Consider the following 25360-nt stretch of genomic DNA (forward strand, 5'->3'; position numbering starts at 1 on the left):
GAGTGGGCTGTTAGCCATATCTATATATTATCTTCTAGGTTTTTAAAGTATGAGATAGGGATATGCTGTTTGAAGAAAGCAGGGGAAAAATATTTATTTGCTTATTTTTCAAATTTTGTCACTGTCCATCACCCTCAAAAGAGGAACTATGGGCAGTTTCCTAATCTCTTCATCACCCTGCAGCTATTTATTCTAATTGGGAAAACTGGAACCAAAGTCTTAGCCAGTAATTTGCTTCTACTTGTAGAGATAAGTAGCAGCTCATAAAACTGAGAGAACTCTTAGGTCTTCAGAAATTAATTCAAACTTAACTCTGTGGATGAGACGACTTCCTATGCAGGCTATTCCTCAGTGTCCATTAATACAAAAGAGCCAATCTTTCTTACCTGAGTGGTATCTTGAACAGAAGCAACTTGTACTTGATAATCCCTTTCAAGCTGCAAGTAACGATTCTGGAGGTCATTATAACGGAGTTGATTATCTTGCAAAGTTTGGGACACCGTTTTTAGTTGAGCAGACAATACAGCATTTTCTTGCATTGACTGCATTACCTGCAATAATTTAGATTAGATAAATGACTAAACTCATGACTGCGCAGACATACCAAAAGAATCTAAATATTAACCATCAGTAAACTAAGCTCTATATTAAATCAAAATTATGTAACTATTTGAAAGAATACATATACACACATGTATATACTTTCACATTACTTTTACACCAAGCTTCACACTGTTCACTAAATTCTGCACAGAGATGCTTGCAAGCTTAGATTTCTGCTAAGATATAAGCAGGAAGTAAATAAAAACGTTGAACACTTTTATTTATTACGTTTATATACCACTGAAATCCAACTGATTTTTTTCAAACTAACTCCCAGTAGAATAAATGAAAATGTATTATTGGGACAATTTCCATGGACCTAAGTATGCAGATGCAAATTTACGGAGGAAATACTCAAATGTAACAAGTATCAAGTACCATGTTCGTTAAACCATTTTGCTTTTGCTTTTTACTTACCTTTGAGTTGATTTGTTGGAATTTCAATTCTCTCTGGTGCAGCTCCTGAAAGCAATGTTGGAGTTCATTCTGTAAATGAGTCCTCTCAGCTAGCAGATGCTTCACTTGATCAGAGACATCTGTGCTTCCAGCAAGAGCAACAGATTCTAATCCCTTGCGCACACACACAAAAGGGAGCATGACAATGTGACTTAGGTTTTCTACTGTCTGCAATGTGATTGTCTACAATGTCAATTCAGAACGTACGCTGTGTAACTTCTTCCACTGTTCTTGCCACAATTTTACCACGCTATTTCCAAGAAGGTGAATATGAAATTTTATCACTACTACAACTCTCTGTAGTAGACTCAGGGATAATATGTGCCCAAGATGACTCATCAAGCTTGACTAACCTGGGCTTGAATAAGGATTTCCCACAACTTCCAAGCCCAACACACCATATTATATTGTAAGCATTATACCATGCTGCATTATTTATATGACTTTATATGTATTAATGTGTTGATAAATGTTAGAGCTTGAACAGAAGCTCATTCAGTCTTGTTATGTTAAAATCCTTTCAACTGGAGAAGTGAATCAAATCTCTTTTGGGAACTGGCAAGTGGGAATTACTGTAATAAAATTGTCAGGCTACTGAACAGAACAGGAAAACAATATACATAGAAACCATGTATACAAATCTGTCCCACAGAAACTCTTAGGACTACTGTGTCTGTAGTAGCATTCTTTCATGATGCCACATCTGTAGAGGCATCATGGAAGAACTGGAAAGGAGGTGTTAGTGGTGTGGTCTACTTTCTTTCCTCTGCATGTGGAAGATAAAATTTCTCCATACTTACCTTAGAGTTACTAACAAGCTTTGCAGATTGCATCACTGTAAATATCATCGATTGTAAATTTCTCCATACTCCATACCCCATGCTTAGAAAAGATTACTTAACAAGCTTTGCAAACTGAATATAATCACTCTTACTTTGAGCCTTTTATCTGCACAGCTACTTATAACAATTAAGACAAATAAGACAATAATGATATGATGTGCCACCAAGCCAGTCCCAGGTGTTGTGTTGTTTATATTCTCTCTCCCTTGAAAAAGTATTAAAAGATAGCAGAAATTCTCGGACACTTTGAACTTTGGCATATACCCAAATTTCCAGAAGGATCCTACACAACTACCTGTTGGCTCCAGGGAGTCCATCCATTATCATTTCTGGGGTTCCTGAGCAGCTGAAGGCATGTAAATTGGTCTGTGGCTTCTTTTCTCTTAATTCAATGTGATCTTTTTTGGCATTTCATCCTGATTTGAACCTATTGCCTTCAAACCCTGAACCTACTGGCTACCCACTGGCCTACCTACATCTCCTCCCCTCTCAGAGGAAGGAGTGGAGAATACGGTGTTCAGCGTGAGGCAACATGGTGTGAACAAGTCCCCTCAGCATTTGGGTGTGGAAGTGGGATTAAGTCAATGTGTTTTTTTAACACCTAATTCTAAACCTTGTCTTTGCATGGCTTTTCCTTGTTGCAAATGGCATAAACAGAGGAAAATGGGGCTGAAGAGGGAAGCATTTAGCTCTATGTACAATACTCTTTCTCTTGTGGAGAAAAAACACAAAGTGACATTGAAATCTACAATACATCTGATAGAAAATACCTCCTCTGGTAGAATGGGAAAGTGTGTAATAGTAATATTACTGGCCACTAGTGCCATCTGCTGGTATAAGAACACAGCTATTACACAACAGAAAACCGTGCTTTGGCTGAAAAGAGGGAGCTGGAGTTTGAAGTGGCCCAGCTACAAATTGTGGCATTTATGCTACAGCAATGTGGCAGCAGAAAAAAATATGGGTTTTATGAGATTGTTGGCTCCAAGCAGCACATTTTACAATGAGGCTATCAACTTCATGACTGGAAATACCATATTCTTTTGTCTGTGCTTTATGCAGTCATTCCAAGTTTTATACACTAATCACAGGGAATGGAGGAAACTGACATCTTGGTCAGACAACTCCAACATTCTTTGTTATTTTCCTAGGCTATTTCTTTGGGCATACCGCTGGAAACAGATCGTAGAGCAAGAAAGAAAATACAGAACTCCAACAGATAAGAATAGAATAATCAACCAGAATATAAAAGTAGAATAGACAGTTTTAGAAGGAGAAATCTATGATTTTTTTCCTCTAGAAGACAGAGAAACTGACCTTCTCATTTCTCAAGTAATCAGTATGTAGAACAGCTTCCTCTGACAGATAATAATAGAAAAAGACATGGTCTCACAATCAGTCAGTTCTACTCTCTTCAGTGGACTTATTCTCAAAAGATCTCAAGATTTTTATGACTTGGAAATTGATGTAGACATAAATTCAAAGTTTAATATAAAATGCAAACTATTATCTATTTTGGCCATTTTGTTTGATATGGTTTTTGGGCGGTAGTTGTTTTACCTTCACTGGGTAATTTCTATCAGGAGATACAGCTCTCTGAATCACCACTTCATGATGCACTTTCTTTAGTTCTGCAATCTGTTTTTCTTTTTCTACAAGAGATGCCTGGAATTGATTTTGAAGTGCCTGAGATTCTGTCAGCAGACGATGGTTTTCTTTCCTAGAGCAATAATATTAAGATAATGATAAAGTGTCACACTACTGTGTGAACCTAACCTTAACACTAACTGTTCTTGTTTAAATTTTATGAGGCTAGTTTGAGGAAAAGCATATATAATAAAGTACAACTAAGTAAAAATATGAATCCAGTCCTAACCTCAAGGGCAGCTGTCTGGTGGATGTTTAGATGGAAAAAACTCTCAGCTGGAATATTTCTATCTGATCCTTCCCCTTTCAAGAAACTTAGGAGAGCTTATACGAACACATGTAGACAGTCAGTAATTAGCCTAACGTCACCAGGAAGGGGTCATGAGACTTTAATCCAATGTGCTATCAGCTATATTACATTTTCTCACATTACGATGAGGAGATCTCCTCTCCTGCTTAGGCTGCTCTTTCTGATCTTTTCAGCATGATATCTTGAGCCTTCTAGACTACACAGGGGTTTATACACACACACAAACCACACACCACTGATGCAGTCCAGTAGCCAATATAAATATAATGCACAAGAAATGTTCCCTTTTGCACATGAAGGAAAAAAGAAATAATCATAGGGCTCTTATAAATAACATTTCACATTTATTTTACCGCAGGGCAACTACTTCATTCTGGTATGAGGCTCTTTCTTTCTCAGCTTCTTCTTGGAAAACTTTTGTCTGTTTCAAGTCTCTCTCAAGTTCATCCACTTTGGCTTTCAGTTTCAGTATGTCAGCTGTTGCAGAATTAGTTCCTTCTTTAGCCTATGGAAGAAACATACATCCAGAAAACACAGTTAATATGTTTTGCATATTTTGCTATTCAGCTATAATTCCCTTTTTTTCAGCCAGTAACTTCGAATATGTGAAAAGAAAAAAATGCTCCAGTATCATCTTATATACATCTACTCAGAAGAAGTAAGTCCCACTGTGTTACCTACTCCTGGGTGAATATGAGATTGCAGCCTTAGCCTTTATTGTGTATTAATATTGGAAGGCATCAACTTACCAGTCCGTCCCTATCCATCTGAAGACTCTTCAAATTAAGTTTAAGCGAACTAATCTCACTGCTGCAGTCAGAGGGTATGGAAACCGAGTTTGTGCCTTGTTTAGCTTCATGAGCTACTCTCAGCTTGAAAAGTTCCTGCAGAAGTCTATCTCGATCATCCTGAAGACTGGCCATAGCCTTAGAAAAGGCATTCATCTGTTGAACATAACTGTCACACTCAGATGAAAGTCTACTAATTTCAAGATTTTGGCTATTTAACATCTTGCACAGGTTTTCAAATTCATCAATCAGCTGATGAAGAGTGAACTTGCCTTCAGTTTTTAATAATGTCTGATTTAAAAAAGCATGTTTTTTAATTACATCAAGAATATTTGATTTGAAATCTTTGAGTTCAGCTTCAAAACTATCAGTCCGTTTTTTTTCAGATGCAAGTTCAGAAGTAGATTTGCTCTGAAGAACCTTGAAGTCTTCCATTAATCTCTCTCTATCACGCTGCAGAGCTGTCATAGCTTTTCCAAAAGATTCAAGTTCAGTTCTTAGTTCTTTATTCTGCAATTGGACTTCTAACAACCTTTGTGGTAATCCAATAGCTTCACCATCCAGTAATCTAGCACCACTGTCTCTATTTATTTTCTCTTTGCTAACCAATTCCTGGAGCTCAGGTAATCTCTCTAAAGTTTCTTCAGGCCAAGAATTGACATGAGGTTCGTTTTTCTGATCAAGTCTATTTCCTTCCAACTGTATTTTATTTATGGAAGCAATCAGAATCTCTAAGTCACACACTTTTGATGTTAATTTTCCATTTTCCATTCTTAGATGTTCAATGATCTCCTCCTGTACTTTGATATTCAGTTGCAGTTCTTTCATTTTTTTCAGAAGTTCCAATTTTTGCTGTTGAAGACTCTTAATGCATTCCAATTTCTCTGTAAGTAATTCCTTCAATTGGTTATCTTTTAGTGACAACACTTGATTCAGATCTTCCCTGTACTTTAAGAGTTGTGCAGTGAGCATTGCATTTTCAGAATGAAGATCATCTATCTGATTTAAGAGCTTCCTTATTTCTTGTTTCAATGTCCTAATCTCATTAGCACTGTCAGTTACCAGTCTCTCCTTCTCAGATAAAGCAACTCTATGCTCACACTCTAGATATTTATGCTTAGAAAGAATGGAATTTCTGTCATTCTGAAGCGACGACATGGCCTTTTTTAAAGTATCTATTTCATTGGCAATCTCAGCCCTGTCTTGAGATGCTTTGTCAGTTTTCATCTGTTCGTTTCTTAATTCACTTTGCATCTTCTGACAAGTTTCTTCTGACTGTTCTTTGGCTATCTGTAGACTCTTTATCTGCTGCTCATATTCTGAAACTTGCTGTGTATGCAGTGTCTGTATCTCAGTAAGATATCCAGAAGTGTCTGTGTCTTTTGATGAAATCAGAACAGCAATTTCTGCATCTTTCTTATTCAGCATTATTTTCATTTGATCAGAAACAGCCAACTGTTTTTCCAACTCAGCTTCAATTTCACTTTTTTCTAACAGAAGCTGTTGTGTTTCCTGTTCTTTTCTTATCAAATTTTTCTTCAGTGCTTCCACCTCTTTTTCAACAGTATTATTTTTTATAAGATGGTTAAGAGATCTGTTTTCTTTGATTAATGCATACAAAGCATCTTCTTTTGATGCCAGAGCAGCTGTCAACACGTGTAGTTTATTCCACAGAGTGATATTCTCTGCCTTTATTTGAGAAAGCTCATTGTAATTGTGTGAATCCACAGAAGTCTGCACTGCACTCTTGGCTTCTTCCAACACAGAACTTTTCAGTTCTTGTTCTTGAATTTGTGGCATTTTTACTTCTGCTTCTTCTTGTAAGGATGTTATTAATATATTACTGGTCTCTGTCTGTTGCCATTTATTTTCAACAGTTTCTTTGATCTGTAATTCCTGAATTTTCATTTCATCAATGACTCTGTCCCTGTCTTTTTGAAGGGAGTTGGTAAAAGCTGCCAATCTAGCTAGGGCATCATTCAACTCATTCTGAAGGTTCTTATTCTGAGAGTCCCTAATGCCAATTTCTTTTGGCATACGATGCTGTTCACCAAGGATTTCCTCTTTCTCTTGCTGAAGAACACTGAATTTTTCTTCTAAATTTAGCCATTCTTTTTGGCAAGCTGCTTTTAGCTGCTGAAGGCCACATTCAAGTTGATTCTCATATTGTCTCATCTGAATTAATATCTGGTTCTCTTTCTTTTTAAGTTCTTTTTTACTGTTTAGGTTCTCAATTGCTAGTTTTTCTATTTCAGCCTTAGCTTCATCCAACAAGGTTTTCTGTAAAGAGAATTTTTCAGTTAGATTCTGCAACTCTTCATTTGATTTAGTAAGTTTTTCTTCCACATTGCTTAAATCTTCCTCAGTTTTTTCATTTCTTGTTTGTGACAATTTCACAGACTTTTCCAAGCCTAAAATTATTTCCTGGTATTTAATAGAATCCTTTTGGAATTGGTTGATTTGTTGTTGTTTTTCCTTTAGCAGTTCTTGTAATTCCTTTGTTTTGTTCTTTGACCCATTATTGTCTCTCTGAGCGGATTTTATTTTTTCTTCAAATACTCTGATAACTTGTTGCTGTTCTTCTTTTTCTCTAATTGTGCTAGATTTCTCTGATTCTATGTCTTCTAGTTGCTGTGTGAGTAAATTGATTTGAAGTTCCTTGGCATTCAATTTGTCTGTCATTTGATCTAATTTTTTAATGTGATTAAGCAACTCAGTCTCCAAAAAATCTTTTTCGTTTTTTACTTTATAAGATATTTCTTGAACATTTTCTAATTCTTCTTGCAACAGAGATTTGTCATCTTCTAATATTTTAATTTTCTCATCCAGGCTTACTATTTCTTGATTAAAACTTTTAGAATAATCTTCTAAGTTAAATAAATAGCCTTTGTCTTCATCGCCTTTCAATCTTTCAGATATAATTTTCTTCTCTTGCTTTAAAATATGCACACTTTCCTTTTTTTCTGAAATCTCTTCAGTTAACAAATGAATGTAGTTTGCTAATGACTCTCTTTCACTAATCTTAGAGGATACATCAAACTTGTTCAATCCCAATTGGATTTCGAGATCTTTCAGAGCAGATTTTATTAGATTAAAATCCTCCCAAAGGGATTTATTTTCTTTCTGATTTTTTTCTAGATCTTGTTTTAAGGTCTCACAATTTTCGTTTAGATGTTTGTTTTCTTCTATTAGTTGCTTGTTTTGAAGAGTAGATTCATCAATCATTTTTTTATGTTCTTCCAAACATAATTTGTGCTTAGAAGCCTGCTCTTCTGCTTCAGTATGCAGTTCAGTGATTTCCTTCTTTTTTGATTCAACAAGTTGTTCTAGCTGGTCTTTCACAGTGGCATTTTCATCCCTTGCTTTTTGAAGCAACTTTTCAAGCTCTTGTTTCTTAGATTCTTTCTCATTTATTTTATGAAGAGCTTCCTGTTTTTCTTTTCTAGTGACATCAATAACCTGCCTCATTTCTCCTATTTTACTACTAACATTTTCATAGGCCTGAAGTAATGACTCATACTCTTCCTTTAACTCATTATGTTTAGCTTTCCAACCTGCTAATTCAACTGTCTGAGAATCCTTTAAAGAATTCAATTGAAAAGAAAACGCTTCCTTCTCCTGGGCTATAGTTTCCATTGTAGACTTCAGACTTTCACATGCAGCAGTTAGATTTTCATTTTCAACTAATAAACTAGCATTTTCTGTTGCAAGAGTCTCCTTTTTATACAGAATTTCATTCAAATTTTGTTTTTCTCTGCTCAACTCAGACACTAGAAGTTGAAGGGCATCAGTTTTATTAACTAACTCTTTGTTTTCCAACATAAGCATCTCCATTTGATCTTTCAGAACTTTGTTTTCTTTCCGAGCTTCCTTCCGTGATATTAAGGCAGCTTGCAGCTTTCTTTGGAGACCTTCCACGATTTTTTCTTCAGTATCACTCTTCTGTTGTTGGAGTTGATAGTTCCCTACCTTTACATTTTCTCCCACATGTCCCATAGTTATTTCTAGTGGGGGATAATCTTTATTTTTTAGTCTTTCTGATGTCATTCCAGTTGTGCAAGTAAAATCTAGTGAATCTTTCTCTACATAAGAAAGATCCGGTAGAGGATTAGAGATGTCTGCATCTTGAACTCTAGTTTGCTGCACATTATCAAAATGTAGCCATACATTTTCAGAATTCTCTCTGCTTTCTTCATGTACTGTATTTTCATTTACATTAGAAACTGGTAAAACCTTTTCACGCAGTATGTTTAATTCTATCAAAAGCTTCTTGTTTTCTTCATGGACATGTCTTAACTCCTCTTTCATGTTGAATAATTGTTCATTTGATTTTTCTCTGTTGCTTGCAAACTCCTTCATTTCTTGCCTCATATTTTCAAACACTAATTTAAAATGCTTTGCTTCTTTTTGTCTTTCCAATACACTTCGTTGTACTTGAGAAATTTCTTTCAGTATTTCTTTTCCATGGTCAATTTTGCCTATGAAATCTTTAAGAGAATCACTTAAATTTTTTATCTCTTCATCCTTCTCTGAAATTTGTAGGTTGGCTTGCTGAACATCACACTTGAGGCTTTCAATTTGTTCCAGATCATCTTCTTCACTTTTTTTATGGAAAACAGTCTTTTCATTATTTATATTTTCAATAATAGTGTTAACCTCTGTCAATTCACCTTTATAAGTTTCCAACTGCTGCCAAAGATAATCTCTCTGATTCACCATAGTATCGTTGTCTTGCTTATACTGCTGTTCCAACTGTTCAACATTAAACTTCAGTTTCATTGTCTCTTGTTCCTTTCTATCAAGTTCATGTGACTTCTCTCTTAATTCTTTCTTAAATGTTTCTTTTTCTTTCATAAGGCTGAGACAGTTCTTACCCTCTTTTACTGCCATCTTGCTCAACCTTTCTGGTTCTTCTACCATAACAGGACTTTTCTCCTTTATCTGTTCTGACTCTACTGTTTTTTGCTTACCACTTCCACTGTGATGAAGCGTTGCAGCAGTTTCTAAATTTTCCTGCAGAGAGTGTAATGGCAACATATTAGATCCAAATTCTTCACACTTTCTTCGATGAATTACCTGGAGGACTTTATAGTCTTCCTTTATGTGCTCAAAGTTTTTTGTTAGTTCATCAAAATTTGCTAGTAACTTGGCATACTCCTCCTTTTGTTTCTGAATTGTTCTAGTGCTTTCTTTACGGGCTACAAGTAGCACCTGCATTTTCTTATGTAAAAGTTCCTTCTCTTTCTGCAGCTGATTAATTTCATTAGGGAAATTGAAAGGTTCTTCAGTGTTTACTGCAGCTTCTGATCTGTTCATCTCCTTGCATGTTTCTTCTCTCTTTGACACTTCAATTTTGAGATTTTCTATGGTTAAGAAAAGCTGAGAATATTTCTCAGTGTAAGCTTTTTCTCTTTCAGAGAGTACAGATTGCATTTGTGCAAGCAAAGAATCTTTCTCCTTTAGACATATTAAATTTTGATCAGACATGCTTTTTTGTTCAGCAATGGTTTCTTTCAATTTTATGACTTCCTTCTGCAGCACCTCCAAAGAAGTTGTTTTAGAGGATAACATTTTATTCATGTCATCTATTCTGGTATCTTTTTCTAATAATTGTTCTTTCAATTCACTAATCTGAGATTCAAGATTTTTACTGTAAACTTCAGTTTTTTTAAACTGCTTGGTCAATTCATCAATTTGCTCCAATAAATGTTGTGTTTTATTACATTCTCTTTCTGAATATTCCTGATCATTCATTTCAAATTTCTTAATTTTCTGAGTTAAGTCCTTCCTTATTATCAAAGCTGCCTGAAGTTTCTTTTTCAGATTTTCCTTTTCCCGACTTAATTTTTCCAAAGCAGCATTTATCTGTTCCTTCTCATTCAACAAATCTTTAATTGTAGCTTCTTTGTTGGTCAACCCAATTTGACTGAGTTCAAGTTTTTTCTTATATTCTTCTATCTGCTGTGATAATACACTTGCTTCTTCTGTCATACTATTCTGAATGTGTTGTAGTTGTTGCAATTTGAGAGATAGTTCATTTTTTTCTTCTGAAAATTTAACCATTTCATTAGACATAGATTCCATTATCTGAGTAATTGAGCAATCTTTTTCTTTTAACTGCTGGCTTAGAGTAGTAATTAAATCTTTCTGCTGAGTAGTTTGTGAAATTAAGTTTTCTATCATCTGATTTTTGCATTCAAGTTCTTCTAAAAGTTTTGCTACTTTTTCACATTTGTTGTTTAGTGTTTCGCAACTGTTTTGAAGTTCTTCTTCTAATTTTTCTACCTTTTCCTGGAGAAAAATATCCTGCTTCTTCATTTCTGTTAACGCAAACTCATTTTCCTCACAAACTGACAGTTGCTTACTTAAGGTTTCTTCAGCAGCACTCAATCTATTTGACAGAAATTCAATCTCAGATTGCTGAGCATCTCTTATCTTCTGAAACTCATTCTGCATAACCATTGTTTCTTCCCTCAGAGACTGCATATTTTCCAGATGAGTATTCAAGTGACTTATTTCTTCCTCTTTCGCTAAAAATGCCTGCTGCGATTCTATTGCTTCAGCTTCTTTACTAAGAATACTATTTATCAGAATAGAGATTTTTTCTAACACAACCTTAGTTTCAGTTAGTTGCTGACCAGCGTCATTATCACTGTCACTGATGAAGTGCCTACTACTTGATAAGGCAGACAGGCATTTGGATAACTCTTTGCTAATAACCTCATGTTCTTGCTGCAAAGACTGAATTTCAGCATCTTTTGATTTCATGTTATCTTTTAAACTGCTTATTTGCTCGAGATTAATTTTGTTTTGCTGGGTTGCCCTATCAAGTTCTATCACCCATCTGTTTTCTAACTCAAGGAGATTTTGTTCTAGCTTTTCAATCTTAAGTTTTAATGCAGAGATCTCTTGACTCTTTACACTAACCTGCATCAGTAACTGTTCTCTCTCTTTTTCCAACTGCAAAGAGATGGCACGTAAGTGTGTTTGTGACTCATTCTCACTGGTTTCTAATTTTTTGTGAAGTTCCTCGAGTTCTCTTGATTTTTGCTGTAATTGGTTCTGGTACTTAACCAGCTCTTTATTTTCTTCACTCAGCTTACCAAAGTTCTCTTGTAAAAGAGCTTTATCATTTGTTAGAGAATCTACCTCTTGTTGCAGTTTTTCTATGGAACGTATGTGACTGTGACATTCTTGAGAAGTTTTAGAACTTAGGAAGTTAAGTTCAGAATTTAAGTGTTCAATATGCTTAATCTGCTCAGTGCATTTCTCCTGTACAACTTGTAGATCCATTTCTTTCTGTTCAAATTTTTGCTTCCACTGATCACCTTGTTCCAATGCTGTTTGATGCTCTAATTTTGCAGATTCCAATTCAACTGACAAAGAACTAATTTTCTTGTGGCTAGTGGCAATGCTTTCATCTTTTTCTTGCAAAATCTTCTTTAGTGCCACAGCACTTTTTTCTAGTTCTTCTTTAAGGAATTCAACCTCCTTAGCAAGAGTCCGAACATTACTCTCTGCTAGTTGCACATTAGCAACTTTCTCATCTAAAGAATTACGTAATCCATCAATAAGTTGTTCTTTTTCACTCAAAGTAGCACTGAGTTCATTTCTTTGTTCACACTGAGCAGCAAATTTGTCCTGCAAAGATAAGAAAGCACTATCTTTTTCTTGTGCTTTTTCTTCTAATTTTTGAATTTCTTGGGTTAGTCTATTAATTTGACCATGAAGTTGTGAAATTAGCTGAATTTTTTCTTCATTTATTTTTAATTCTTCTCTTACTTGTTTCACAAGACTAGCATTATCCAAAGCAGAACCCTTTTTCTCTGACAGTGCTTGACTAATGTCATTTATTAATTTCTCCTGAACAAACATTTCCTTTTTGAGACTCAAATTTAACTCTTCTACATTTGTAGCTTGTTTCCTCAGGGTCTCGCATTCATTCTCTTTGTCCTGAAGTTCAACATTCAAGGTATTGTTAAGCGAAGAAATATTATTCACCAACAGCTCCTTTTCAAATAGAACTGCTTTTAATTGTGCTGCTTCACTCATCAATGATTCTATAGTTTTCTGCTGCATACAGGAAGTTTCAGAGTCATGTGCTTGTAAATTAGCATATTCCTCCTCCTTTTGTTTTAAAAGTATATCCTTTTCTGTAATTGATTTATTTAATTCTTCTATCTTTCCTATCATATTTTTAAGCTGACAATGAAGGTCAGAAATTACTTCCATATTCTCAGACAGTTGAACTCTCAGTAACTCAGACTCTTCAGATTTATCTTTAAACAATTTTAAGTCCTGAGCTTGCTTCTGCAAATTTTCATCCTTTTCTTGTAATTCCTGCTTAAGTTTGTCAGCTTCACAACCTAAAGTCTGTACTTGGTTTTGCAAATTTGAAATTGTCTGCAAATACTGTTTTTCCTCCAAATTTTTGTTTTCTTTAATCTGCTGAATCAAAGATTCTCTCTGGGAAAGGAGAGATTGTTTATCATGAGAACTATTTTTTAACATTTCTATTTCACTTAGTAAGCGATCAATATAATCCACAAAGGCTAAAATATTATAATGGTTCTGATCATTTAAGGGAACTATTCCTCCACATTTTTCAGCTAATGCTGAATTAATTGTTTCAATATTTGTTTTGAATTTTTCATTTTCCAATTTCAATATATGAGTTTCGTGCTTAATGGATACGATTTCACTCTGATGTTGCATTAACTGACGCTGAAGAGTTTCACATTCACCTGACTTAGTGCTGCATACAGCCAAAGCTTTGTCCTTTTCACATTTCAGAATATCTATTTCTTTAGCTAATAATGCTATTTTATCATTCAGTGATGCACATTCTTCAGTTTTCTTAACACTTTGCTTATGAAGCTCCTCAAGCTCTAGCCCCTGAGATAATAAAGCAGCATTTTTTTCTTCAACCTGATGCGATAATTGCAGACCAACACCTTGAAGCTTTTCTAATTCTCTCTCTAATGCTACCATATCAGCTTGCTTTTCTTCTACTTGTTTTAGCAAGGTTTCATACTGCCTATCTTTTTCTTCTAGAGATTTGGTTTTTCCTTTAAGATCTATTTCTAAGTCTTGAACTTGTTTTTGTAATGACAGTACTTTTTCTTCCTTCCAACTAAGCTGTTGGACCATTTTACTACATTCTGACTCTTCCTTTCTTAACATTTCTTCTTTTGCCAGTTCTCTGTCTTTGGCAACCTTCAACTGAGTGTTCAGTGACAATATTTCTTGATGTAATTGTTTTGTCATCTCAATCTTTTGTGAGAGCTGTTCATCCAACACTTCACACTTCTTTTCTTTCTCTGTGATCAAATCTTCTTTTTCCTTCACAAGACTTGAGAGTTCTTCAACATTATTTCTTAAAGTTTCTCTATCCTGATTAATCTCTGAAATAAATTTTTTGTGCTCCTTGGCATTACCAGATATTTTACTTTCCATTTCTTCTATACATTGAGCACTCTTCAACAGTTCACACTCTTTTACATCCAATAATTTGGACAAACTCCCATTCTCCTTGATTAGCTGTTGCTTTTTTTCCTCCATTACATCCATCTCATTTCTAAGATCTTCATTCACTTTAATCTGACCTGCTAAACCTTTTTCCTTCTGTTCAACAGCAGCTACTAACTGCTTACTAGTCAGGATGCTAGCTTGTTTTTCCATTTCCAACTTATTTATTATTTCATGTTGCTCTTGCAGCTCATCTTTTAATTTTTTCCACTCCGTTTCTTTGTTATCCAGTTCGCCAAGAAATTTGAGTTTTTCTTTCTCATTTTGCTGCCCTACAGCTTTAAGCTTGTCTTTTAATGAAATTATGACTTCTGTTTTTTCTGCTAAAGACCTTTTGGCAATTTCTAGATGTTCAGTGTGTTCAACAAGCTGTCTGGATACATTTGACAACTCTTCATCTTTTTTAGCACTTTCCACTATTAGTTGATTATATAATTCTTTTACTGATTTCAATTCATTTACAAAACTTTGTTCTTTGTTTTCTCTCTCTCTCAACGAAGCGTTTAGTTTCTCCTTTGCAGAGATATGTTCATCAAGCTGGAATCTAAGTTGCTCTATTTCCTCTCTATATTTCCTCTCTGTTTCTTGCAATTTTTCAGCTGATTTACTTATTTGTTCTTTAAGCAATTTAATTTGTGACTCGCACTCCAAAAGCTGGTTACTGTATGTAATATCATGATTCTTCATTTCAGAATGAAGTTCTTTAATTGATTTGCTTGCCTCTTTGACTTGCTTAATGAGATCCTCATTTTCTTTAGTTTTAGCTTCGTTTTCAACTTTTACTATTGCCAGCTCTGACTCTATTGTTCTTAACTTCTCATTAAGTCCTGAAAATTTTATGCTTGCATCTTTCATATCTGTTGTCTGTACATCTTTCAATGATTGGACTTCCTTTTCAGCCTTGGACAATGCTTTTTCCATCTCCCGTATTTCCTCTTCTTTGCATCTGATCTGTTCAGAATACTCAGACATACTCAAAGAAAGATCAGAAATTTCTTTGTCCTTTTCAATCAACATTTCTTTGAGGTTGTCAATTTCTCTTTCCCGTCTCTGCAGATCTTGAATAAGTTGAGATCTTTCTTCTAAATGACTTGTGTTCAACCTGTCAAGTTCTTCATTTGTCTGTTCCAGGTCCTGTCGCATTAATTGCATGTCTGCATCTTGTTTCACAGTCTGGAAATAAAAATGATAAATTTAAGCATTCATTCATCAATGGCCAAGACATGCCTAGTGTCACCTGAGCAGTATAGTACTAGTCTAATACTATTTCCCTTTACTCTCTTGCCCTCTCTGATAGTAACCGATTTCTAAAATTATTTCAGACAACTTATGTCATGAGACAGGGAGAGGGAGCACTGCTGACTAAGAAAAACACTGTTAAAATTTCCTGGATTTAAGGAACTAATCATGATTAGTTCACCAACTACATCTTTAGATAAGAAGGTTCTTTTAGCATATATATGTTATGTTACATATATGGCTAGATCATTATACTTGAACACACATATACCATTTTCACATAAAGAATAATACTTTGGTTTTTTACCTTTTCTTTAAAGGCAGACATTTTCTCTGTTAGTTCATTGATAACAGTTTTCTGTTCTGAACATTCTACTCCATAAGCATTGCACTTCTTCAAAGAATCTTCAAGCTAGGTTCACAAAAATATATACATTTTTAATAAGAGTTATAATTAAACCAAATAAATTCCTTCATGACTAGCCATGTGCAGCTAATTACAGCTGCATGCAATTTAATAATGAAAATTAATAGATAATAATTAATATATAATAACCTGCAGTAATATGCTCCAGAGTTATAAGGTGCATTATTTGTCATTCAATTGTTTACCACTGCATGTCTTGATGTAGACATTGTGCTCCTCAATTTGGAAGGATCTCCTTCTTATGTAATCCTAGCCCTACATCCAGCCAGGTTAATTCACCCCATCTTTCCTGTTTAAGCATAACTACGGTTTACTGTAATGCATGCTAACTATATTTTCTCAAATTAGAGACTAAAATCAAGAGTTGAATTTTGTTTCAGTCTTCTAATTACAAGTTAACTATAACTATAGTTAAGCTACTGAGACCTAGTGCCTGATATAGTTACTTAATGCTAACTGAAAAGATACAGCAAACTGATTGCTAAATTCCGATCAATACTATCCAACTGACAACCATGTTTTAGCAATATGACATTCAAACTTGGCCTTTACTTGTATGCTTTAGTTTCTAACAGATAAATCACTATTTACCACCATTTGGGCAGACTTTGTGGCAACAGGAAGACACACACAGTATGCAATCAATCAATATTTTATTACAGTCACAGACCAGAATTACAAATAAAATACAAATTTGTACAAATACAAGGCAAATAATAAGTTTCTGATTTTAAGTTTAATATGATTAAGATGGTTATAATTGTAGTATTATTAATTATAAGGGCAGATAAGTTATATGTTTTTTAGTTTGATTTTTATTATTGTAGACTGAAATGCGTAGAATAGTGGCAGGGAGGAAATAATTAAGTGTTGCTTTTGAGGGGGAGGTTGTTCAGGAGGTTTATATATTTTATTTTAATATAAGGGGAGGGAGAAATTTTATTTAGTGATTTTTTTAACATGCTAATGGAATGATTTATAGAAATTATGTAATTTTGGTTGAAGATAGAGTAAGGGACAATTATGGAAAATTGTTGCATATTCTTGATATTTAAAGTCAGAAGTCACCTCTTTATGTAATCTTTAAAAAAAAATTCTTGTGTTTCTACACCTTTTTAGTTTTTTTCTTCTTGTAGTTTTTTTCTTTTTTGTAGCTTTTATCTTTACTTCAATTTAATAAAAGTTTTTATAAAAAACAAATTTGTACAAATAAAAATGCATTAAAATGAAATAAAACAATACATGATAATATTAATGGTGGGATCATCAGTAGGCAATCAAAGTCTGCCTAATTTTACAGACAGTATAACAAAATTGTTATATGCAGTATGCAAATAAGCTAGGTTTATCTGCCCTCTCACTTTTGAGAAAAAAATCCCAAGAAAGGCCTAGATTGACACAGTAGCATGTTTAACAGGAAAGGTTTTTCCAAAACAAATCTGACTCAACTGTGCAAGTACTTTTCTTCAAAAAAAAAAAAAAAAAAAAAGCAATGCAACTGCAAGTAAAAGATACCTGACGTTAAAAAAAATGATTAAATTTTCCCAATATTTCTGGGAATATTTTTAAAGCAAGCTGCTTATTATTAGAACTAAATTGTTATACAAATAAATTCTCTTTATTTGGACTGCAAGCAACTGAAAGTCTGTTTTAACAATCTACTGCTCATATGTATGAACAGTATTGTATGGCGATGAAAGTACAGGTGGTCCTCACTTACTGCCAGAACTTGGGACCAGAAACTCTGTCACTGACCAATGTGGTTGTAAAGCGTGATGTCATGTGACTGCGCCTATTCACCATGGCAGTTACAGCAGTCCCAGTTGCTATTAAGTGAATCTGCATGGTTGCAGCATCCTGCAGTCATGAGATCACTATTCGCGACCTCCTGCCAGCTTCCCCATTGACTTTTTTTGTCAGAAGCTGGCAGTGAAGGTCACAAATGATCACATGACCACGGGATGCTGCAACATCATAATTGTGAGGTTGCCAGGCGATCATGTGACCGTGGTAACACTGCAACCACCCCAACAACGGGGACTGGTCATACGTCCCCCTGGTTCAGTGTCGTCATAACTTTGAACAATCGCTGAACAAGTAGTCATTAAACAAGGACCACCTCCACTGGCTTGCAGGGAATTGTAAAGATTCTTTGGGGGCAGTGAACACAGTATTATATGATTGACTGAATGTTTAATGAAGATGTTTCTCCTTGTTTGACTCAGCCCAACTCACCTTCTGTTCATTTTGCAAAAGTCGTTCACTTAATTCTTTGTTCAGAAGGTCTCTCTCCTGAAGTGACTTTCTCATATCTTCTAGCTGTTCCAGTCTTTCCACTGTACTTGAAAGCTTTTGCTCCTTCTCCGCAAGCAAAGTTTCAAACACACTATTTCTTTCATTTAATCTGCCACAAAAAAAAAATAGATTTGGCTTTATCAAACATGCTACAGTAAGCATTATTTATATATACAGATATCAAATAGAGCCTGTTACATCTAACATAATGGGAGCAAAAGTCCCCATGTGCAACAGGACCTTCTTTTATTCTCTTTGCCTATGTCAGTTTTCAATTCTAATCCCTAATATCCCATAACCACATGAAGCAGATTTGGGGGAAGGGCAGAAGAATGCAGGAAGAAGGGGCAATAACAGATTAGAAGTAATTCCATCATCAGATGTAACTGTATTCATTTTCAAAGTATTCAAAGCCTTTGTATTCAAAGCCTTATTTAAGAAGCCAAAAAGGAAAGCCCAACAAACTAGCGTTCCCACTAAGTCCTTCCTCTATTCAAATGATATCACCTTTCTCACAACACCATGCATCCTGTGCAGATGTCTTCAGACAGAAAACCTTTTATGTATTCAGTTACAAATTAACTCAAACCACACAAACAAGGACCTGAACTTCAGGGTTCTCGCTCAAGTGAAAGCTAACGTTGAGACAATCACACACATAAAAGGTGTAGATACCCTTATGGAGATGACATTATTCAAGTGATGTGGTGATAAGGGATGAGATTACTAGCTGTGCTCATGCTTTCTGACTATCTGTATAGAACTCAAACATTTCTAAATATTTATGTATTTATTTTTCAAATTTTGCCACCGCCCATCTCCCTCCAGAAGATATCCAGAAACCAATCACTATAACAATAATCTCTGAGAGAAGGTTTTTTTTTTATTTTCTGCAGATAGAAACGTTTAAAAAGTCTACTAGGTAGACCCAAATCAAGTTGTGTAATGTTTTATTTTACCCTTTAAGTTGTTCATTCAAGTTAGAAAGAACAATTTGGTGTTTTTCTGCATCACGTGCTTGCTGGCTGCGAAGCTGTACAAGTTGGGACTGCAAACGATCATTTTCATTCTGCAAAAAATTATCTACATGACTACCAATTGCACTGAATGATTAACTTTAAACTATACAAGTTAAATTCTAAAAATATAGCTAATTAATTATTTCCACAGAAATACTTACAATATTACTTTTAGTATACTCAAGATTCTTTTTCAAAGGGTTCTCCAAGTGATCTTACTATGAGATGATCAAAATGGAGAGATCCTGATGAGTTCATATAAAACACACCATGCTCATGTATGCTGGGTAGGAGCAGCTTGCTTCTAAAATAGGAGTCATGAAAGCAAAACCTATTTCAAAAAGCCCAGGAATGTGTATCATACCCAAAAGGCTTTATTTTGAAACTTGTTAATTTAGAATATATTTCTTTTAGGTAAAGGTAAAGGTTTCCCTTGACGTAAAGTCCAGTCGTGTCCGACTCTAGGGGGCGGTGCTCATCTCCGTTTCAAAGCCTTGGAGCCGGCGTTGTCCATAGGACACTTCCGGGTCATGTGGCCAGCATGACTCACGGAACGCCGTTACCTTCCCGCCGAAGCGGTACCAATTAATCTACTCACATTTGCATGTTTTCGAACTGCTTGGTGTGCAGAAGCTGGGACGAGCAACGGGAGCTCACCCCGCCGCGCGGTTTCGAACCGCCGACCTTCCGATCGACAGCTCAGCGGTTTAACCCGCAGCGCCACCGCGTCCCATATTTCTTTTACTTGCACTGATTTGTACGTGTTTCTCAAAAATTAATCAGTAAAATAATTATGGAATTAAAACCAAGGCAACAAAGCAAGCTCCACTGACATACAGAATTGAATATGCCATCCAACTGGTTAGTCTACCCAACTTCACAGCACTACTACACGAAGTTAAACTGCAAACAAACATCAGCAATAAATAGAAAAGGCTCATATAAATCCAAAATCCAGTAAAAGCTGGATAGATTAGATAACATATAAAGTATCACTTCTAAGATAAGATATAACTTAAGAATGGGCATGACACACCTGTACAGCCCTCAATAGCTGCCCTTCTTCCTCTACACCAAATGTCACCTGTATTGAAATGCTTTGTTACAATCCAAATATACAATGACATGTTTTATGTTTGAGAAATCTGTCTCGTATTATACATGTGCAACTTAGTATGTTAAGAAAATTATTAGTAGCACACTCAAATCAGTATCTTCTGTTTACATGAAGCTTAGAAACACAAGTAAGCTTCACAGATGTTACATGCAAATGTAATAGGCAGTTAGTAAATATTTTACATTCAGTTTATCTTATGTTATAATAGTACTGTTTCTCTGCTTCTTGCAGTTTTCTCAAAAAATATTATAAGTACCATATACAGTACCCCCAAGACTTTGTACAGGCAATTCATCAGTTGTCAGTAATAAGCATTATATGACAACAATATAGCTCAGCCAGTGTCTAGGAAGACTTCATTTAAATGACATGAAAGCAGTGCACTTGTAAAGAATAGCCGGTGAAAAGGAGAAAGAATAAAAGACAGAAAATCTGGTATAACTGATAGAAATTATTTCTAATTTCTACTTGAAGATTCAAAAACAAATTCCAGTTTGCAATTTTTTTTTCAGGTGGAATGCAGTTATTTTTATTGCAAATAAATCCATGTTCATCATTGTATATTGTGTGATTTTATTTCCTTGTCTATACTGTAATTTGTATTTGATGTCATTCAAAATATTTCACTAGTCTTTATTCAGAGGATTCTGTGGCAGTACACTAAAGTATAAATAAAGCTTTTCAACATATATCAGTATTATAAAATAAAAAGAATAGAATATGACAATTAAAATAAAACTAAAAAGAAAAAAAAATGATTTTTTTTCTCTAAGATGCCAAGGGAAATAGGAAAGCCCTATCCTCCTGCCAAAAAGATGACGTATGTACCAGTGTGTACCAATTAAGGATTCCAGAACTGAAGCGTCACTGTAGAAAAGGGCCTCTCATTGAAGATAAAATATGCCTTTGCTAAATAGAGTATTTGGAGATGCCTCCATGGAAGATCTCAAGACTTCCTAACTTTCACCCAATCCAGACCAATGCACACTAAATGGTATGCATGTCTATGTTGTAGGTAGTCCTCAGGTTACGACGGCAATTGGGACCAGAATTTCCATTGCTAAGCAATGCAGTCATAAAGTGCAACACCATATGACTGCATTGCTTAGTGATGGCACTCCCAGCAGTCCTTTTGCCATTGTAACTCCAGGGCCATGCGGGTCATTAAGTGTGACCATGATGTGGGAAGAGGCAGGAGTGCTACGTAGCTCAGGTGGGTGTGCAGGTGCTGTGGGCAGGCGGGCAGGTGCTGTGGGCAGGTGCTATGGAGCACTTTTTTGAAGTTAGACAAAATTGCTTCCATATTGTGCAGCTGTTCCTAAAACAACCACTGTTGAAAGTCTTTAAGAGATGGTACATGATCAAAACAGTGCAAGGTTAACCAGCATACTGTAAAGATTGTAATGTTCCATAATATAACTGTATATATTTGTCTTGTAAACAAACTTAGCTTTAAAGTAGAGAACAAGTCACATCAAACAACTGAATGACTTAGAGAGCTTTTAATTCAAGAGAACATGGCCTACAAAACAAAGGTCAGCCACAAATATTTTATCTGCTTCTACCTGACATACAACTCTATGGTGGAGAGGACATGTATTCCTTACCTAAGAAGAAGCATGCAGGGAAGGGAATTAAATCATTATCCTGCCTCCATCTTACCCTTTCACACTGTGTTGCTGGAAGCAACTTTCTTTCAGTCCAGTTCATTTTTAGCACAGGATTCAGGCTAGGACAAAACTTCTTAAAAAAACAGAATGTGACAGCATGGTGGAAACTGGGCACCTAGATTCTAACACATACCTGCAGAGCTTCCATTCTGCCTTGGAGCTGCAACTTATCTTCCAAGTCTCCACATCTTTCCTCCAAAAAGAGAATCTGTTCTTGCAAATGATTTCTTTCCAATTCTAACTCTTCCACCACAGTCTGTAAACCTTTGTAATTCAAATAATAGTTTCTTACTAGCGTTGTCTCCTCTTATAAACAAACTATTCAATAAAAGTATCATCTATATTTAATGTAACAGAATGGGAGAATAATACTTTTTTCTAAGTACTTGTATTAAAATAATGTTTAAAGATCTGCTATATGATTAACCTGTGGAACCTTAATAAATTAGAAAAGTTTCAATCGATTAATATAACTGATGAACTACTGCACCCTCAATTTTATTGTTCAACATTTCACACAAATATTTCTAATAAAGAAACTGTTCTAAGCCTTACTTACTGTTATGCCTATTAAACCCTAAACGGATTTAAAAAGTATTTCAGACATTTATTTGAAGAGTAAAAGACTTATACTCTCTTCAGAATTTGTAGTTTTAGCACTATAATGGGAAGATTTATTATGTGAAATGTGTTAGCAATTAACTGAACTTTAGGTGACCCAGACAAAACAAAATAAGATGCTTCACTGCAACAACCTAAATCACAATGTATACAATAAATAATTATCTCTGGCATACAACTGCAGCCTTTTTATCTACAATGGGACTTATATACCTTCTTAGCAGAACTGAAAACAAATTGGAAAACAATAACTGGCTGTGAAGGCACTACCCAACTAGAATAAAAAAAAAACCTTCTTACCATGAATGGCAATAATCTTTACTCACAAGAGAGCATCCATGTTTGAACCCCAACTGAATTCTAGTTCTGAACCAAATCTAGACAGTTCATCCAGCACGCACATGCTTCAAAATGAAACAAAAAGGCAAACCAAAAGAAAATTCAACATAGATACAAACACAACATAATATGGTTTGCTGGTTGAATTTGAAAAAGAAAAATAAGAGACAGACAGACATTGTGCATGCTTTAATAAACTGCCTAGTGTTTGCCACACCTGTACTAGGAGAAGTGTACTCTGGCCACCAACCTCCCATGTTTTCTCCTTCAGCTGAATCAGTGCTATCCAAAGTGATGTTCAACTCTTCATAGCACTGTTTTCCATCATAACTGTAATCTTCCTAAGTGCAAGAGAAAAAAACACACTAAAATTAACATCCATAAAAACTCACCTCTTACTGTATAATATCCACTTCCACTGAAACTTTCCCTAAATTAATACTGTAAGACAATACTGTATTTCAAAAGCACTGAAACCAAATTAACTATATTTATCTTCAGTGTCTCACTGCACATGCTAAGGCAACACATATACCCCAGAGTGCAGCAGAAAAAATGTAGTACCCATTGAGATACCAATATATTGTCAACTTACCTGGAGTTTCCTCCTGGACTCAGTCGTCTTCTTTCTCTCCAGTGGCATCCTGCTAATCCCCTGGCCTGTGGCCAGTTCCTCCTCCAGCTCCTGCTGCCCTGAGACTATGGCTGGATCAGAGCAGCCAGGAAAGAACCAGTCATCCTCAATCAGTTTTGTGCCACAGGAAAGCAATCACATATCAGACAAAAAAAATGTATACATTCAAAAGGGATCACCGACACACAGAGAAGTTTAAGAAGTTAGAGATGCACTCTAGGACATCATTTTCCTTGTGATTTCCCCCACTACAGAGCACAAGAAATAATCAGCTTTCATTATTTCCAAGCCACAGAGGGTACTGATCTTGTAGGCATCATTTTTAGATTTTAAAAAATTGCATACGACTACTGGCAAAAAGGGCAGCCACTTTCATAATCAAGTTAAGTTTAAATTAAGTCTGCCATACAGATTATGTGTCTGACAAATGCATAACCACAGATTATTCATCTGTGCATGTAGTCTTATAAAACTAAACAAGCTCTGGAGTTTTTTACTACCAAAAAGAGCTCTTGTTTCAGGTAATATGAGGAAGTCACAAGCCTGTATCACACACTGCAAACTGGCATCAAGCCATAACACTGGGTGTTAAAATCATAGAGTCATTTGTCAATAACACACAATAATTTCAAAATACAGCAACTTAAACAAATGCATTCCTTGTGAGAGAGTCATTCTTTATTTCAAGCACATTCCCATCTGTTTTGTGTGATTAACAAAGAACGTACGTTTGAAAGAAGTTTAATATAAAGCAGACAAAAGTCAGCAAGAAGAAATTAAAATAAAGGTGGCTCCATACTTTGCTCATTCTTTAAAGCACTGACTCAGTTTTTCTAAAGATGAACAACTGCAGTCATTTTTTAAAGATAAAAATGTGTAGCAGAGGTAAAAATTAAATGTGCACAAGTTTAGGCTTCATAAAGTTCATGAAGTTTGGAAACTAAAGAGCCAGTGAATCTTCTATAATGTAATAAAAGATTTTGCATTTCTTCACAGATTATTTTCTGGGTATAATCCAAGACTGCAAACTGGAAGTCCTATGTATGGCAGCATTTTCTTATCCTCTCCTCACCTCTGCAGTTCCACTAATCTAGCGAAGAGAAATCTCTTGTTCTCCGGAAAGTATTTTAAAAGTGCACTGGTGGCTGGAAGAAAGCAAGGGAATTATACCTTCCCTATTCTGTTGATGGAAGCAGCACCAGGTACCAATCTGGAAGTACTCCTAAAAAATCCAAGGTGTGGAAATTAACCTGGTATTTTCCATTTCTACAAACTGAGCACATAAGAGCTTGCCTATACACACAAGCTGCCCACTAAATTAAACAGCAAGTCAGGTCTATTCCTTGTCTGTTTCTAAATAATTTTCTAAAAGAACCAATAGTTTCATCCATCATGTTTAATTTACAATTGCTGAAACATCTATATGCTTTTGATCATTTATGTCCATCACTGATGATGCATGTTTATTTGTTTATATACTATATTTTCAAAATTCAAAATGACATATATACAAATAGTGTAACAGACCAGACATTACATCAAAGGAAGTGTGTTGTCGCCATGATGCGAAAACCCAGAACATGAGGGAGAGGCTGACTCAGCTAATCAAAAGTACTGACCACTGTTTCATGGTGGAACAAAAGACACTAACAGAAAGAGATGGGAAGGGATACAGAAAGACTATGAGGAACTAGGGAGGAAGGCGTTCAGAGAACAGGCGGCGTTTTCATCCATACATCCAACTGAAGGTGACATCTCTCTCTCAGTTATGTAGTTCGCTTAGTGAATGTATCACTTAGCAACCATTTTGCCAGAACCAATTGCA

General features: G+C 35.3%; 1 protein-coding gene across 1 annotated transcript in view; it reads right to left on the minus strand.

The window, feature by feature from the left end:
• LOC134487666 (golgin subfamily B member 1-like) overlaps positions 1-25360 on the minus strand; it is a 64246-nt gene that overhangs the window by 7303 nt on the left and 31583 nt on the right. Inside the window, exons 15-25 of the mRNA XM_063289599.1 lie at positions 23497-23606; positions 23119-23242; positions 22075-22205; positions 19095-19204; positions 18076-18244; positions 15721-15825; positions 4608-15347; positions 4212-4363; positions 3462-3621; positions 1021-1173; positions 387-551 (exon numbers count right to left, since the gene is read on the minus strand). Of these exons, the coding sequence (XP_063145669.1) occupies positions 387-551; positions 1021-1173; positions 3462-3621; positions 4212-4363; positions 4608-15347; positions 15721-15825; positions 18076-18244; positions 19095-19204; positions 22075-22205; positions 23119-23242; positions 23497-23606 (12119 nt within the window). The remainder of the gene's footprint in view (positions 1-386; positions 552-1020; positions 1174-3461; positions 3622-4211; positions 4364-4607; positions 15348-15720; positions 15826-18075; positions 18245-19094; positions 19205-22074; positions 22206-23118; positions 23243-23496; positions 23607-25360) is intronic.

This window comes from Candoia aspera, chromosome 1, assembly GCF_035149785.1.
Source record: "Candoia aspera isolate rCanAsp1 chromosome 1, rCanAsp1.hap2, whole genome shotgun sequence".
NCBI lineage: Eukaryota > Metazoa > Chordata > Lepidosauria > Squamata > Boidae > Candoia > Candoia aspera.